An 18,405-nucleotide genomic window follows, 5' to 3' on the forward strand; every position below is an offset into this window, starting at 1 on the left:
TGGTCTAAACCAAGTATTTTAGGAGGTATTGGACTTTTGTAAAAATTAGTTGTATTAATGGAATGCCTCTAACCTATTCTGCAAAATAAGAAAAAAATCTACTTTTAATCACTTGCCTAAAAATTTTCAAAATCCTATAAATCTCATTTTTGTTTATTGCAGCTCATTCTACATTCAATTCTGACAAAAATGATATGTAACATGACATATCTATCATTTATAATGTAGATTTCACAACAATTTAAAAATGTTGCTATTTGCGACCGAAAATGAACTTTTCGGGGTAAGCGTGGGACCCCTAAATATCAATATTTTTAAATAAAAAATTTTTTGGTGTGGTTTTGGAAGATTTGCCACCTTACAATCATACTTCCAACATAGGTTGTAAAATTTGCAACACCCTACTCCATACGCCTTCGCCAACTTATCAACATTCTCATTCAATCCAAGCAAGTTCATTTGTTCTTCGGTATTCCTATTGTCCATCAGCTTCACACCACCTTTTGCTCTCACCATCGCTCTTTCAGTTCTTCTTAAAATCGCCAATTCGTTTTCCAGTATGCACCATGTCTCACTTCCGTACAGCATTGCAGATCTCACACAACTAGTATAAATTCTTTCTCTTATTCTCAACGAAAATCTTCTACCACGTAACAACTCTTGACACTCCCTGATATTCATCCAACCAAACCTTGCTCTTGCAGTCACTGCCGCTTCACAACCACCACTGGCATTCAACCTATTTCCTAGATAGCAAAAGGCATTCACCGATTCTACTTCGTCATTCAGCTTTCCAACAGAATCAACCATTCTTTCTTTAATCTCCGGATTTGCATGTCACCCTCTTCATCTTTGCACACATTTCCTGTACCCACTTCCTGCATTTCGAAAACATAATAGAATTTTCCCTTACTATTCTTCCACATACTCCACAAGGGTAGATTTTTCTCATTGTGGTTTCCCTTTCCGTTCCACGAATTAGTTACAACCTTTGTCTTTGTGATGTTGACACGGATACCTTTACATTGAAGCGACTCCTCTCTCTTCTCAAATTTCTCCCTCAGATCTTCCATTGTGTCACTTAACAAAACCATATTATTGGCGTACAGTATGCATTAATAAATCTTCTCTTACAAATTCTGTAATCACATCAATCACAATAACAAAGATTAGAGAGTGTACAGAACCTTGAACTTTATCAACCTTCACCGAAAACTCGTCAGAGAGGGTAGATCCAACGCGAGCTTTTGTCGTTGCACCGTCATAAAGACTCATTACTGCTTGCACGAGTGCCTCTGATAATTCTTTTTTTTCAACGCTTAATCCATCACTTTTCTTGGAACTTTTTTCATGTCTACGAAGGATATGTACAAGTTATTTCCCTTGTCCGATATTCCTCTTTAAGCCTTCTCAAAATAAAAATAGCATCTGTCATTTCCTTCCCAGGCAAACATCCATACAGCATGTCGTCTAGCTTCACTAAAGATCTTATTCTATTCTCTTTTCCTTTCAAGAGAATCCTGATCAAACAACACCTTTGGGTGCTTAAGATGTAAAATTTTTAATCTAGTGTTCTTGTCAACACAAGAAGATTGTGCAGTGGGGCATTATGGGGCTACACGCACCACCACTACTTGGTGTCAATATGCAAAAAAATGTCATCACGCGCTGTGCCACTAAAACCCCTGGCAAGCTCCAGCTGCAGAGCGAGGACCGGTATATTGCATATTTTCAGACACTCACTCGTGCCAGCCGCTCTGCTTCTATTTTAATGACTCTGACATTCAAAGCATCTCTGTGGCTAAGTGAGCGCACCAGAAAAGGGAATCAGCAGATACCGTTTGTTCATCTCGGACACCGACACCTGCCCCACTAGCCTGAAACTATCGAGACAGGCATTGGTGCGCCTCAGTCGTTTTTGCACGGGCATCGTGCATTTACGCTCAGCCATGCATCACTAGGGAGAGTCATCTTCCTCTTCTTGTAAATGTGGTGCAGTGGAATAGATCAGCAACAATTGCACCATATTCAATTCACCGAATGGAGTGGAAGGTCTGTGTGTTTTGGATTATAAAGTTAAAGACTGGCTGTTCTCTAGTTGCGTTTTAGTTTAGTCCTGGAACATCGGGATATAGGATGATGAAAAATACAGTATACCCTCACTCGCCCAACAAGCTCAAATGAACAAAAAGCAAGTGGACCAACTACTCCTAGACTCTCAAAGCGCTGATTTTCCTGTATAAAGTACAGTAGTATTTATGGATTTATCTCACCTGAAACAGGACTGTGTTATTGTATCCGTGCTGGGATAAATCAACAGTGTAGTTTAACATTTGTCCATCTGTAGCGATTGCAGCAATATTTGTGGCATCTTGGACGTCAACAATAACGGTCGATGAGTGTTTTGTGCTGTTTGTGAATATCTGGTGAAAAAATAAATTTTCTGGGTAGGCAAGGGATGAGTGTAAAGCTACGTTTGTAGCCTACTTCACTAGTTTTCACTTCAGCCGTTTCTGACCATCACAGCCAAAACAGTAAATATCAACATATCAGAAGTCTAGAAATAGAGAGAAAAAACAAAACGTGAAAGTTAGAACATGCTTGAGACCGAAGTAATCTATTAAATTAACATTTTTAATACATTCAAACCTTCTGACAATATCGCAAAACTACTCGCTACAACGTAGGGTATTCCATTATTGAACTAAATCTCTGGTCAACAGCCTCATTTAAATTTACTATTTAGTAATGCTTAACATGCTCTTATGGCGTTTTAGTTACCGGTAACAAAACTGGTTAAATCTGACAAGAATAAGACGAAAACATGCAAAATATTAGTTACAAAATAAACTGCATTTATACACAAATCAAAACCAATCAAGTGACTATCCCTAAAATACACTTAATGTTTATGAAAATGAAACCACTTTTATAGATAGTGAATATCTTAAACAAAGCTACACACTCTTTATCGTGAAAAATGAAACAAAAAATTGTTTGGTACTGTAACAAATAAAAAACAAATGCAGACGACTATTTTCTTAGCAGGCATTTTAATTATTATTGTGCCATTTTGCAAAGATTGACAGAAACGTTTAGTTTTCTATTTCGAAACAAAATATTAGAAGCTTTTTAATAAATCGGAAGCTGCAAAAGCTGCATTGTTACAGTACATTTATAAATATAGCACCTTTGGATGAGGTTTCATCACACCACTTTTAAAAACTGATATTGTATTCCAAAGAATCGTGTATCTATCTAACGAGGATGTTTGCTACACCGATATTTACGCTGTAGGTTTATCGAGCTGAAAATATTTCATAATAATTACCTTATATGACGCAATATGTAAATACAGAGGATCATATTTCCAGGAAACGATGCAGGTGGTTGGATCACTTGGTGCATTTTGTGCTATGGCAGAAGTGACAGGATCTGGCAATTCGTACGACGTTTGTGACGTAAGAATCGTCACCACACTCTGTTGATCTTGCAAATTACCCCGAAAAAGACTTACCTAGAAATGTTCACATTTTACAGTCGTTTACATGCACAATCGCTACAGTTAGGCCAAAAAAGTTTTAAACTTTAAAAGCTATTAATGTTTTATAAAACGAATTCAAACCGCTTTTGATATTTTACATTTGATAGATTCTACAAAATAAATTACGCTTTTGATATCGTTTTTTTAGTTTACATTGCTTTCACACTTTTACAATATGGGTGGGTCGCTTTTTTTTATTTAAATAAGAACAATTAACCAATAGTCATTCTTACAACGTTCATACCTCAACAGAGTAATTCATTCTCTGCAACAATCCATTAATAGTAAGCTCAGAAATGTTGTATGGAACGACTATGGAACTCATGTTACTTTCCAGTACGTTGACCTATTTTCGGAGGAATACACAAAGCAATGTCATGTGAGATAACTGGAACGATGAACAATCGGTAATGCATTAACTTTTTCGTAACCTTGTTTAAAAGTTATTCTAAGTAATTTGAATATAAGACGTCAAACGGTTGCCGTAGATTGCATAATGCATACGAGTTACCATAATTAGACGAGGGTTGCATTGTAGGCGTTTGGAATGCCCATACGTTTACAATGTTTTTGACTAACTGTCACATAAATTAATAAACATTTGTTTTAAATGTTGTTAAATTATTTTTATCATGTTTTATTTTATTTGTTTTTTTCTCATCAATGTTTTTTTGCATTGCCTTTTAAAGGATGGTTTTTATGAACTGATACAATCGTTTTCAAAGCGATTTAAAAAAAATGAAATGAATAAAGTGCAAGCATTAGATTTCTGTTATTTCTTGTTGTTTTCCCTGAGGTCAGTTTCAAAGTCAATGTTTCTTGCGTTAAAAAAAACCTAAACTTAACCATGTGTTTGATGTTTGAACAGGATTAAACTGTGACAACATCTACAAAATGCTAATAGTATGAAGATTAAGAGCTAACTAGCATATTTACACCAGTTCTGGTATCTGGTACTCGTAGGTCTGAGTTCTTTTACAAGTCGAGTTAAACAGAAGACTTTAAAAACCGTAGCGATGGTATTCTTTCTCGTATGACGCAATGAGGATAAGTCCGTAGAAATGTGATGACGCTGTAAATCTGAGATAAAATTGAAAATAAACTCTGTCGTTGTCCCTAAAAGACCTCAGCAATTGTAAAATGACAATAAAACCATAACATTATTTTTATTACTAACTTTCACATTTAAATCAGGTTCGTCGTCGAGCAACCCTACAAAGGTAATTCGCCTCCAAGACAATCGAAGAAGAGAACCATTGCATTGTACTGGTGAAAATGAAGGAGTAACTGAAAATTTGAAGTTTAATTGATTACACGCCATTTATAAAATTATAAAAAAGCATTGTTTGTTTGTTTTTCATATCTTTATCCTGCATTGCGGGAAAGCGGACTTGAGCGCTATGCATCGGTGTACGATTTCCGACGTACACCTGACCCACGCTGCAGCCGACGGCAATGTCTGTTTCCGATTGTCTACTCTACTTATGATTTAAATTTAGTACTATCCATTACTCGAAATCGATCACTGGGTAGCATGGGTGCGCCTCAACCGTCTCCGTACGGGCGTCGGACTTTTCCGCTCAACCATGCACCAATGGGGAATGGCCTCTTCCTCCTCCTGTGAATGTGGTGCCGAGGAACAGACCGCAGATCATATCATCAATGACTGTACCATCTTTAAGCCACCTAACGGAGTGGAAGGTCTGCGTGTCATGGATGATGAAACCAAAGACTGGTTGCTCTCTAGTAGCCTTCCAGTGTAGTTCGGGAACATCGTGAATCTGGAGTGGTAAAAGGATAGACCCTCGGGCCCAGAGGCTCACACGACGACGATCACTGGGTAGAGGCAATTATCGTAAAGTTTCTTGCCCAGAGAAACAACAGCAAGTGCGGGTGGCTGGAGTCGAACATGCAGGCTCTCGTGTGCGAGCCCAACGCGCTAACCACTCGGCCACTGCTGCCATTGCATTATAAAATCACAATAAAAATTTATTGAAATAAATTTCAGGCCACTTTTAATTGCATTCTTCTGTAAGAAAGTGTAAATATTTACTTTGTATAGACTTTTATGAAATAACAGCAAGTTACTTGCTAACATAAACATAATGCAATAGTAACATAAAGAACTGTTTCAATTATAATATATGCCAAAGATCATGAAGTGATTTTATTCATAAAAGAAGTAGTAAGATGTGCAGGGATGTTCGTAAAAGAAGTAGTTAGATGTGCAGGGATGTTCGTAAAAGAAGTAGTTAGATGTGCAGGGATGGCCGAAAAAGAAGTAGTTAGATGTGCAGGGATGTTCGTAAAAGAAGTAGTTAGATGTGCAGGGATGTTCGTAAAAGAAGTAGTTAGATGTGCAGGGATGTTCGTGAAAGAAGTGGTTAGATCTGCAGGGATGTTCGTTATAGATGGAAATGCATGATCATAAAGAATCAGGCATGTTTGTATAGGAGGTGCTTAGATGTGCAGGGATGTTTGTAAATGATAAGTAGATGTGAGGTTCTTTTAAAATGTTTCTGTGATTGCAATGACAGGCTATATATCAAAATAATATGTTAATAGTAAAGTAATATATTAAACTAATACATCAAAATAATATGTTAATAGTAAAGTAATATATTAAACTAATACATCAAATAATAGCTTACAATATGCCAGAAAAAGATTTATCATTAAGACATTAGTGTAAGTACTGAAAGTAGAATTTGATTGTAGGCTACATTGGTTATGGCCAAAATGGCCAAGGACATGTATTTTTATTGGAGACGTCACTTTTTGTTATATATCAAATTAAATAAAAATGAAGAGCCCAGTTCCAAAACCGCTTAGGCGCCACTTTTACCAAAATTGAGTTTAGAGTGTCATTAGGTAGAGTATTACCATAGGTACCTACTATCCATTCCTTTTTTTCCAAAACCTTCTCTTTCTGCTTCAAATTCGACACTAAATATTGCGTTTTCTTCCAAAACCGCTTACGCGCCATCACACTTTGTTTCCAAAACCACTTGTATCCACAATTAACCAATCATATTAAGCCATTGTATCACGTGACATATCGCTGATTGTTAAACCGTTTTCGTCATCGTTTCGTGATAAGCAGCAGTGTTACCATTTGGTAAATTTCACTACCAAATTCGAGATTTGGCAGAATTTTACGTTGTTAGGCAGTAAAATTTTGAGTTGGCAGTATTTTGGAAAACATTTTTGGTGAGTTGACAGTCAGTCTCTGGTCAGTTTGGAAAAATTTGAAATGTGTTTGGTAGTTTGAAGCATCTACTATCTGGCAACACTGATAAGCAGTGTTGTAGGCTTGCAGCCTATTGTTGCAGTTACCAACGGTGCTTAGTAGCCTACTTGAGCTTTATAACTGTGTTTTTTTGCTTTGTTTAAAGTGGATTTGGGTTGTGGTGATGAATTAGTGGTGGTCAGCTTGGAAAAATGGTTTCAAAAATTGGTTTCTTTCATTCTGGCAATTTTTATTCTCCAGTTTATTTCCAAAACCGCTTATATCCACATTTCTAATTTTATAAAAAGGCGATTCTAAGCATTCTAATATTCCTTAGATCTGGACAAACGTCATGGCTCAATTCAGTAGGTAGTTATACATCGTCAGAAATCAAAAGCGCATTACATTTACCAAGCGAAACTGTCATAAACGTTTTTCGTGGTTTTCTCGAAATCACCGAAAGTGGATGTAAGCGGTTTTGGAAACAAGCTCTTCAAATATTTAACTCAAGGAAAGTGCCGTAGAAACTTTAAAAAATTATCAGATTTCACGTAAGTGCACATTGAAGCTTTTTGTGTCATTGTAGGAAAGTCTATCCTATGCTAGCAGAAGTGTAAAGCAATATGTTTAAGAAGTTATTAAAAAATATATAAAAACAAGCGATTCTAAGTATACTTACAATTTGTGACACTTACAATTAAATTCACACGCAAAATATGCTCGATCTTGATCACATTGTTTGGGAAATAAGTTGATTTCATTGTCATATGTCAACGGCCATGACATTTGTTGACAAACACTCGCATCAGATGTTGGATAGTCTGAATCAGTTACCATTGTTCCATCACTCCAAAGCCAACTTGTTTCACCAACATCTGATTTCGCTCCGATGAAAACGCTGTTGTCTGAAATTACAGCAGTCGAAAAATGTGGGGTCTGACTTGCAGGAAAGTTTTATCTGCTCCATATTTGGAAGACATGTATTTTGCTTAGAATAAGGATGAACAACCTAAAAAATTATACGGTAAACCAAGAGTGTGCAAACCCGGGCCCGTGAGCCGAATGTGGCCGCAAGGTAAAATTTTTCGCCCGTAGAAAGGCCGGAGTTTAAGCAACGTGGGCTGCTTTGCTGTTGAAAGGCCTACACGCGTGCTGTGTGTGAACATCCGATACATCCGCTGAGGTTATCCGAGCTCTGTCTGAAGGTACTTTCAGGTTAGTTAGGCGTGAAGTTGCTGCGTGGTCATTTTTTACGTGCACATTTGTCATAACATAGTGAACAACAAATACTTCCAGTTGTGGCCCGCGGATCAAGCGTGTTGTGTGTATTTGACTTAGCAGTGCTGCAAGTTTGCACATCCCTGCACTCATGCAGTAAAAACAAAGAATATACACAATGATTTGTAGTAAATGGAATCACAGGTGAATAAAGTTTCCAAAATTGTAAATCTTGTTCTTAACTGTTTGATCCGAAAATTAAACATAGGGTTGTAGGCTACTGTACCTTGTGGCGTTATTAATAATAAAAGAAGCAAGCGCGAAGCTTTATAGGTTCCATGTAATACAGCAGAACAACTTCAGCAGTGTAACCAAGCAGACTATTGCTTCAAGACCACTCTTTATGTCATTTACACGATTTGCGTTTTAGATGTTGGCTAAGATTGAAATTTCAATAATTTTTAGGAAAAGTCAAAAAATCAAGCCCCCAACAGGACAAACGGTTAAGCTGGTATTTTGCTAAAAACGTGTGAATTACTGTTTCTCGTAACATACCTGGAATAGATAATGTAGGGAAATCTCTGGCTGTTCGAGACGGCTCTCTAAAACCATCAGGGATCGGTTGTCCAGGAAGCAACAATCTGCTGCTTCCAGGATTATCAGCAAACACATGACGTAAGGTGATTGTGTTTTCAGTTTCAGGTGTGCCACCAAACACATCAAAGTTACTAATCCATCCTTGGTTGCAAACTGAACGATAAGCATCTCGTCCAGTCATAAAACAGAACGTTGCTCTTGTGCTGAAATCTTCGGTTGCCCTGCAAATGTATAAAGTTTATCTCTAACATAGGCTACTTGTTAGTTAACGGGAAAAGTAACTATATTAACTTGTCTGGCCTATTAACCCTTAGGCGGTTGGGCTCTCTGGAGTCTTGCTCAGTTTGGGGGGGGGGCTGTCGATTCTTCTTATGCTTTAGGAGTGATATCTCTGTTATTTTTTAAGGCACGGTTTCAAAATTTGGGATTCACTTTGTAAAACTATTCACGCAAAGCATATCGAAAAATTAAAACTATGTACATTTTAGAACTGCTTATATACGTTGAAATGTTGATGTGACTTATGACGTTTGAATTATTTGGTATTTTTTGATAGAGTAATGAAAAACATGCATTGCAATGTTGTGATTAAATTTTTTTTACATTATCTTTATTTAAATCATTTGATTAACGAGACATGGGCCAAATTAATTGCTTTCATCCAGCTGGTGGAAAAATTTTGAACAATACAATATGAAATATTTCAGAGGATGTGCTGAGAAATGCCTTATATCTCTCAATTTATAACCTTTATTCGCTCAAAATTTCAGCTCAATAGAGGTGAATAAAAGTTATGAAAAGTCAAGAAATCTCGTAGTCGCAGCCTCAGTGGTTTTAGAGATACAACTGTTGATACAAAAAAGTTGAATTGACAGCCCCCCCCCCCCCCCAACCTTCAAAGGGTTAAAACTTGTTGTTGCTTAATTGATGCGAACAATTGCTACTTATTATTTCATTACAGCATTTCATCAACATACTGAAAACAAAATCATGTTAGGCCTATACTTGCAAAGAAACATTTTCATAAGTTTACTGTGGACATTTTTTAACAGTTTTGCAAGTCTTGATATAAAATTACATCATGGGATATTGCAGCTAAACAAAGATACTTCTGTAATCCTTCTCATTGAACCAGCACAGAAGGAATTAAATAATGTATTTCATGAAAATTTGTAGGCCTATGCCCTATATATAGTCTAGTAGGCTAGCCATGGTATAGCCTTTCAGCATAATAGAACTTCAAAAACCTATCTGAGGTGTTCTCACTTTCGCTTTACTTAGCTTATATTATTTTTATGGCACATATCAACTAACTTATCTCCATTTACACTGAAATTTATCAATTCAATTGTTAATTAATTGATAATCGTTGATTTGGTTTTGAATCTATCCTCCGACTGACAAAGGCTTGATTGGTTATTCCATTTAGTTTCACATACTTAGCCTAATGAGATTGGCAGAGTGAAGTTTTCCGATTGTTGAAGTGTTGTTGCCAGGGAAGTATTCTATCCACTATATGCCGCTGTATAGAAAACAGTCCTTAGCATGCGTTGCTCACATGCATACCCCAATAGTCGAACCAGTGCTGTTTGATCTTGAAGCTTCTTTATTCTCGAAGTCGCGCGCTAAACAACTGAGCTATCGGGGCAGACTTCGGAGTATCACATTTTTTTATAATTTTTTGTGGAATACAAAACCCTTTAAATAGCCAAGCCTCCAACAAAATAGATACACTTTGTTATCACCATAACTTCGGTGTTTGTTTGCCAAACTGCATGAGGCTTAGCCTATTTTTTTTTAAAGAAGAGGAAGACTTAAATTTTCTAAAGGTGGATAAACATTACGAGGTTTATACTTGATTTTTTTTGCAATTTTTAATCATTCACTGACAACATTTATTTTTTTGCAAGGTGAAGTTTATTTGGTTTTTTCTTCCCATAATGCAAAAACATCACTGTGGCAACTAACCTGACACTTGTCTGACATCTAGCGATGAAATTTAGGCCAGTTTGAGGATTGTTTTAGATGTCCAAGCGGAAAGAAAAATATAATAAAAAAGTGCAAAATTTTTGTAATTTGTCAGAAATTTTAGTTATTGATGGCATTTTCAAGAACAAACTTAAAACATTTTAAAAAATATTTTGTTAAAATACAATAATGTTCATGTTTTGATATTTTTTTTCTGGCAGCATGGTTATCAAAATTCATCAACTCAAAATCAAAGGCTTGCTCAAGCTAAAATCTGCAAGATGTACAGTATCAAAAAAGGAAGGGAGCTCTGCATGCCCAAAGTTGCTGGTTAGATAAATACAATGTTGTTGAGTGAGCAAAGCAAGCAAGCAAAGTTTGAAAAATGAAAAAAATATATGTATACGTAAAATTACAAGCCAGACTACGCTGCACGAATTATATATATGTGGGCTCCTAGATGGAGGTTGGCCCCCAGCCGGGAGTTGGGAAGTATTGCCCTACCCGATCAAGGAAAGGGAGTGGTAAACACGGCCTTGTACAATACATGCTCACAATGACTTTTCAAAACTTATTAATGAAATATAATGTAACTTAGCCTATAGGCTACTTATCTTATTTGTAGTAAGTACTCTCCTTCAAAGACTGTATGTAATGTAGCAAAAATACATGTAATAACATAATGTAAAATAAATAGTTATAGATTTCACAACTTTTGCCATAAAAGTTAAGATGACTTCTTAAAGACAAACATATCCAGACTAATTCAAACTCAGCAACCATCCAGAAAGGACTTGCTCCCTCACCTCCGGAACAACTTAAAGCTTCTAAGATCCCCACGAGGTGGACGACTCCAGGTCCCAATATTTTCTTGGTCTCCGGATCCTGGTCCTCTAAATTTGGTTGCTCGAGCTTCACGTGGGTTGACGAAAACGTCAACTGTCGTTAACCCTTTAATGCACATTAAAGTTGGGAGATGATTCTTTGCATAAATTTTACATTTTTAAGATCCATTGAGATTTCTTTAAGGGATTTTTTTATGAAACAGTTGTAATCGTTGACATATGACGTGGTACCTAGAAGTACCACGGTGCTTTAAAGGTAAATTTTTATCTTTGCTTTATATTTTGAGTTTTTCTAAGTCTCGTGTAGAAACGAATAGAACGCTCAATTGCAGTGGTTCCGTTTGTACTGAGCACAAAATGCTGCTAATTTAGAATCAAAATTGAAAACACACAAATTAGGTTGTCAAAAATGGATTAGGAGACAAAAATGCGCAATCACAAGCAACTACTGCTACTTAGCAACTTGAAATATCGCAGTTGAATAGCAAACTTGACTAAGCACGGTCAAGTATAAAAACACTAGAATGCGTGTTACAAATGCAGAAAATCTACATAGAATACACAAGTTCATTACAACTGCTGGTGGAAAGCTTGGAAGCAGTTGCGGCCATTCACGTAACACAAATAAATTCCACATTTCACACACATGTTGTTTGTGCGGCCGTTGCGACAATACTTGCAACTTTGCTTATTTTTTTCTACTTTCTGCATAGTATGCTTGACAGGGCCATTTGAGGTCTTGCTGTATTTGATCTTTCTTTGAGTAAGAATACCACTGTCTGTGGTGGGATGGCGCAGCGGATAAGGCGCTGGCTTTCCAATCATGCAATCCTGGTTCGACTCCAGGCTAAAGCTGATTGTTGAAAAACAACGCTCACCTTTACCCAGGGTGTAATAAATTGGATGGGCGTAGTTGCTGAAGTAAAGGCGGCCGAGAGAAAGGAACTCTCTCTACTCTACTCTACTCTCATTAGTGCCGAAGGCTTAGTCTAATAAGAACCATATCTTCTCGTTCCCCGATGCTTGGATCAAGTATGCGACTCACCTTTACCTTTACCTTTACCACTGTCTGGAAATGCTCGTTTTCTGTTGGAATATTAACCAATCAAAGTTCTAGCAACAACCCTTCTAAATGTCTTCAAATTAACTTCATCACTGCTGTCGTTTTGCAACTTGGTGTAAACAATGAAAGCATTGTTTATAGCAATGTCCAAAAGATCAAATACCACGCGAAGGTAGTATTTGATTTTCGAGTGGTGGTCAAATTGGTAGGTCACTTTTTCTGATTCATAATGTTTATACCTCCCATATACTCATTGTGTCTTTTCCGAACAGCGCAGGACAAGAAATGGCAACTCTGTCACTAGAACCTTTCTTCTTGTGGTTGGCTACATGCAAAGGGTGGACAAACAAAAGTTAGACAACAAAAACACACCTTTGCTAACCATCCACTTTACAAAATTAATGCTAGAAAAACAAGCAATGTCTCCCTTTGTCATTTCTTTGTGCGTAGGAACCAAGGTTTTGGGAAGGTTTTTACGATTTACTCGTACTGTGCCTGCACTATATATTTTTCGTTTCCACAACTCCTGTTGAAGAGCTTGTGAATTAAAAAAGTTGTCTATATAGACTTGACAACCAAGATTCCGGATTTTTTTAGTGAGCTGCAAGACAACTTCTTCACTCAGACCATGTTTAACTTGGCCTTTCCTGTTACCAGTGTACAAGTCAAATTCATACAGATATCTTGATTTTGAATAGCACCGACACCATATTTTGAAGCCCCATTTTATAGGCTTACGATTTTTCATTTTATGTATATTGCAGATTTAATTCCTGATGAGGACACACGTACGTCTCGAAAACGTTTGAGTTTATTTTAATTATGTTATATTTTTTGTGTGTAAAAAAAGCATGTTAAACCCGCCAAGGTTATTCTGTTTTATTTCTCTATGGTTCAACATTATAAAACAATTACTAAAAAATATAACAGCTACCCACATGAACAACCACAACACGGTCATTACTACCCTTGAGGTACAGTGGTACCTTATACGTAGCCTACCAAGCAAAAAAAAAAAAAACGTTCTCACAGCTGACTATGTCACAAAAAACAAGTTAGAAATGTCATCTCGATACCCTTGAAAGATGCTCAGTTCAATTTTAGTAAAAAAAAAAAAAATTTGAACCTTTTCACAGCATAGCCTAAAAGCCTGTTGCTTCAACTTGTCAAAAAAGCAAAAATTTAGACACCGGTATCTAGCGAAGGTAGCCACTTTAACAAGTAGAAATTCTGCCACTGCAATTGACTAGAATGCAACCGCCAACCAATCAGAACATGTTATAAGAGGCTGCAGTCCAATTGTGACCTTTCTAGCACTCAGCCATAGAGTTAATGCTTGTTTTGAACTCTATTTGGTAATTACAGAAGAAAAAAGGGCAATAGCAGTGGTGGGAATCGAACCCGCGTCAACGAAATAACTACATTCTAGCCCTAACCCTAACCCCTAAGCCAACCAGCTGACAGAAAATCCATCACTTGATTTGCTTTGTATCATCATCTTTTCGCTCTTTTTCGCGTCATAGAAAACGTAGCTTATGATTGGTTGGCGGTGCATTCTAGTCAATTGCAGTGGCAGAATTTTTCCTTGTTAAAGTGGCTACCTCTAGCGAACAGACGCTCAGAGTTTCCAAACTTTTATTTAACTTTAAAGTGCGCACTTTGAGCTAGATTTAAAACTTTGGAATGACTTGATATGTAAAACAATGCATGCGCAAGAGCAAAATTAACTTGTGGTGCCTATATGTACCAATGTATTTAACCGAGTGTTAACTGTTCTGCAACATTGAACACACGACGGTGAATTAGAAGTACGAATTATGTTTTGAAATAATACTTTTAATGTTTTCACAATTATAATTTAAAGAATGAAAACTTATACATTTCGGAAAACAAAGTTTAATTAATTCAAAGAATGAACAGTTGATAATTATGTTATAGCCTACTGTGATCCGGAAGCATGATTTGCGCGTAAGTTTGTTTTGAGTGAGGAAAAGCTGCAAATGACTTCAACCTCACTCTCTCGCCTCAGGCTTCAGAGTTCAGAAGCCAATGGCAAGACATGGTCGGGACGATTAGGTGAAGCATGAGATGCAGATAAGTCTTCAGTTTACAGCCAACTGTAGAAAAAATTTGAAATGATTCATAGAGCTAAAAACCCTTTATTGTATTCTCATCAAATAAACTCACATTAAAACCTAGTTGAAAACTAAAAACTGAAAGAAATGAAAGGTCAACTTCCTACTGCAATGTCGGATTTAATCGATGAAGATTGACAAGTAATTCAAATCCCCCCCCCCCCCCAAAAAAAAGGCAAGAATATGTGTTGAAACTACATGATGATAAACAAAACTGTCACCAGCTGTGGAAATGTCACCAGCAAGGTTTGAAACTACAAAACTAATAAAAAAAGGAAATTAGAGATGTCCTAACAAGCCTACAGACGGGAAATCAAGTGGAGTGGATGAAATTGCTGCACAAATTCTGAAACAATTAGGAGAGAGGGGATTGGGGAATATGACCAAGTTGATAAACAAAATATACAGCAATGATGAAAATCCTGATGACATCACAAAGACCGCTCTAATCCCAATACCAAAATTAAAAAAAAATGAGATGCGAGAAACAAAAACTATAAGTCTAATATCACACGCCAGCCAAATATTGCTACATATTATCAAAAACAGATTAACCCCAACAATACACCAACAAATTGAAGAAAATTAAAAGATATAAAAAGGATATTCCCCCTATAAACTATTGATGAACGGAGAATGGAAAAGGAAAATGCACGTCTATTCCATACAGTGATTCCAGTGAAGTATTGACAGAATATACAGCACAACAAATTACTACAATTGCTTGAAAAATTTAATGTCCTGCTCTTGAGAAGACTTTTCAAAAACACACATTTTAAACAAGCAACAGCAGTTCGAAGTGGCAGTAGTCTAACTGAATTGTTCCTAACATCAAAAGGAGTTTGATACGGGTGCATGCTTTCATCAATATTGTTTAATGTAGGCTATGGCGAAGCAATAATCAAGGAAACGGTAACAACACTGAGCAGAAAAGGAGTCAAACTCAATGGTCAAGAAGTGAGTAACATACGCTACGCATTGCTGTCATTTTGGCTGATACAGAAGAAAAGCTCAAGCAAACATGGACAAAATCAATGAAATCAGCAGAAAGAACAGAATGAAACTAAATTCGAAGACAGATCATGCTGGAAGGAGAACAGTTAGAGCAGGTCACTACCTGCACATATCTAAAGTCTCGCATTACGCAAGAAGGAAGATCCACCGAGGAATCGATCAAGCAAAAGCGTCGTTTTGGAAATGTAAGAATTTTTTAAGAATATTGAAACTGAGACTATTATCATGTTTCATTGAAACAATTATGTCACATGAAAGTTATGTCGCTTGCAACAAAGAAATTTACAAACAAATTAATGCTTTTCTACTCTCTGGCGCTACAGAAGAATACTAAAATTATGATATAAAAAATTTATATCAAACAAAGCAATTAGAAAAAGAACTGAAGTACAAGACAGATGGGTAAACGATTTAGCGAAACAAAAGTTGAAAGTTTCTGGAGATTTAAATAATCGGCAGGCCAGCCACACCAATTGATTATATTGAAGGTGTGGTGGAAAGAGGTACAAGGGAAGAAGAAAACAAATTTGGTGAGATGATGCAAAACAATGGACTGCACTTCTCAAGCATCGGAGAAGCAAAAAGATGTGTGGAAGCGGATGCACGTGATGTGTGGAAGCAATTGACAGCCAACCTTCGTATCGGAGTGGGCAGCAAGTTATGAAAGTCAATTCGTGTAAACGACCGACGAAACATGGAAAGGTACCGATTGAAGTTCTAGTAAACTGCTGATGGATGCTGTTGTCTACATTTGCGTAACAAACGATGGAAAAGTAATCAAAATCTCCACTAAAAAATAAACTAAATAATCTTTCTTTACCTTGGTTATATTTTTGTTGCATTAGATTTATAATGGTACTTTTTTGAGAGTTGTCTCTGAATTGAGCAAGTCGTCCTCCCAACGAAGAACATGTTTGTCTTGCGCTGTTGGCATCCGCTCTGTTATCCGACCAAACATACAAAAGCTCGGATCGAAGTCCTTGGGAGCTGCCTAAGGATTCTGAATAAATTATTAAAGTTCTGTTGATTTATATTGAGTAAAGCAACAACGATAAACAAATACAAGCTTTGCGGTGATTCCTTCACAAATTAGTTTTAGTATATCACCAATGGTTCATACGTAATTCTAAAATATACAATTTTGGTAAGCGCTATTATTTCTGGATATGAATAAGTAGGATAGCCCTATTAAACTAACTACACATTTTTACTAAGAGATTCACCATTGTGGTCAATTATACCTTGGATTTAACATAACATAAATGGTAGGATATGACAGCAAACGTTCTTAATTGTTTATGTAAATATTCTTCAAGAGACTTATTTTTGCTCATGCGCAGTTGTTATGCTTGCGTGTAATCACTGCTTGCTGTATTCAGATTTTGGAAATGTTGCATTGTGACCTGTTTGCGTTCATTTACAGATTATTTCAACAGCTGGCAAACAATGCAAGCTTTGCACTTTTTTACAAATACAGAAAGTACACTTTTCCTTTGCAACCAACTTTAGCTTTTCGTTATAAAAGATTTGTATCTATCGACCTAACATCGATTTTGTAAGGTCACGATATACAATTATACGTACTACATGCATTGCTTTGGGAAACATGTTGCAGAATAAGAATAATCAGTCGACAAGAGAGAAGATGGAAAACGTCCATAATGAGTTTGTCCTAGCTTTAATACGTGCTTCGGCTTCACTTGTACTTTCTTATAACAGATCACAGTATAAAATTAATCTTCAAGTCACTTATTGCAACATATAGCAACATGAATACTGAAAAGTTTGGGTGTTCATCAGGACAATTATCGTTTCTAGCACTAGTTGCTACGTTCATCTGATGAAATTGAAAGTAAAATCAACAACAAACAAGATGGTTTATTGTTTCACTGACGTTTCGCGCACCATGACAATGCGCATCCTCAGAGCGAATAACATACAAAATAAAATTTCACCAGGTTATATACTGCAGTGCGATTGAAGGCAAGAAAAAATAAAACACGCAATATTTAAAAAAAAAAAAAAAAAAAAAAATTGGCCAATGATGTGTGAGCGGTTACTTTCCAGCGGTTACTTTCCACGTGGAAAGTAACCGCTCACACATCATTGGCCAATTTTTTTTTTTTTTTTAAATATTGCGTGTTTTATTTTTTCTTGCCTTCAATCGCACTGCAGTATATAACCTGGTGAAATTTTATTTTGTATGTTATTCGCTCTGAGGATGCGCATTGCCATGGTGCGCGAAACGTCAGTGAAACAATAAACCATCTTGTTTGTTGTTGATTTTACTTTCAATTTCATCAGATGAACGTAGCAACTAGTGCTAGAAACGATATAGCAACATGTAATTACTCTGCAAAGAGTAAACATATAGGGCTTTATAAAATTAGAAAAAAGCTGCATTCACAGTTACTGTATTTAACCTGGTCTAACACGTTAATTTGACTTTGAATTGAAGTAAAAAGCTGCTGGATGTGGGAAACATTTCTTGTTTATCTTTATTTCTAATGTAACTATAAACGTAATGAAAGATGACCGTACCATGTCATAAATGCTATAAGTTAGGGCAGAACTGTACAAACTACGTTTGCTATGCTTGTATCAAATAAGAGCTTATTAGCTTGCAGATTCAATTTGATAAAATTCCCAAAGATTTGAGATTAGACGTAGGCTACATAGATTGAAGTAACAAAAAGCCCTTCAATACAGGAAGTACTTATACAATGTTGTGCATAGATGCTGTTTCATAATACTCATGTGCAAACAAGAAATTTAATCACGTCCGCATTTTA

The 18,405-nt window shown here is 36.4% G+C and overlaps 1 protein-coding gene across 1 annotated transcript in view; it reads right to left on the reverse strand.

Annotated features, from left to right (window-relative positions):
- Positions 1–17,539, reverse strand: part of LOC145770396 (uncharacterized) — a 31,029-nt gene extending 13,490 nt beyond the window's left edge. The window contains exons 1-9 of the mRNA XM_082582030.1: positions 17,198–17,539; positions 16,434–16,613; positions 11,363–11,507; positions 8,547–8,809; positions 7,469–7,678; positions 4,722–4,831; positions 3,789–3,890; positions 3,332–3,517; positions 2,274–2,423 (exon numbers count right to left, since the gene is read on the reverse strand). Of these exons, the coding sequence (XP_082438156.1) occupies positions 2,274–2,423; positions 3,332–3,517; positions 3,789–3,890; positions 4,722–4,831; positions 7,469–7,678; positions 8,547–8,809; positions 11,363–11,507; positions 16,434–16,613; positions 17,198–17,273 (1,422 nt within the window). The 5' untranslated portion in view covers positions 17,274–17,539. The remainder of the gene's footprint in view (positions 1–2,273; positions 2,424–3,331; positions 3,518–3,788; positions 3,891–4,721; positions 4,832–7,468; positions 7,679–8,546; positions 8,810–11,362; positions 11,508–16,433; positions 16,614–17,197) is intronic.
- Between the last annotated feature and the right edge of the window lie 866 nt (positions 17,540–18,405).

This window comes from Aplidium turbinatum, chromosome 5 (assembly GCF_918807975.1).
Source record: "Aplidium turbinatum chromosome 5, kaAplTurb1.1, whole genome shotgun sequence".
NCBI lineage: Eukaryota > Metazoa > Chordata > Ascidiacea > Aplousobranchia > Polyclinidae > Aplidium > Aplidium turbinatum.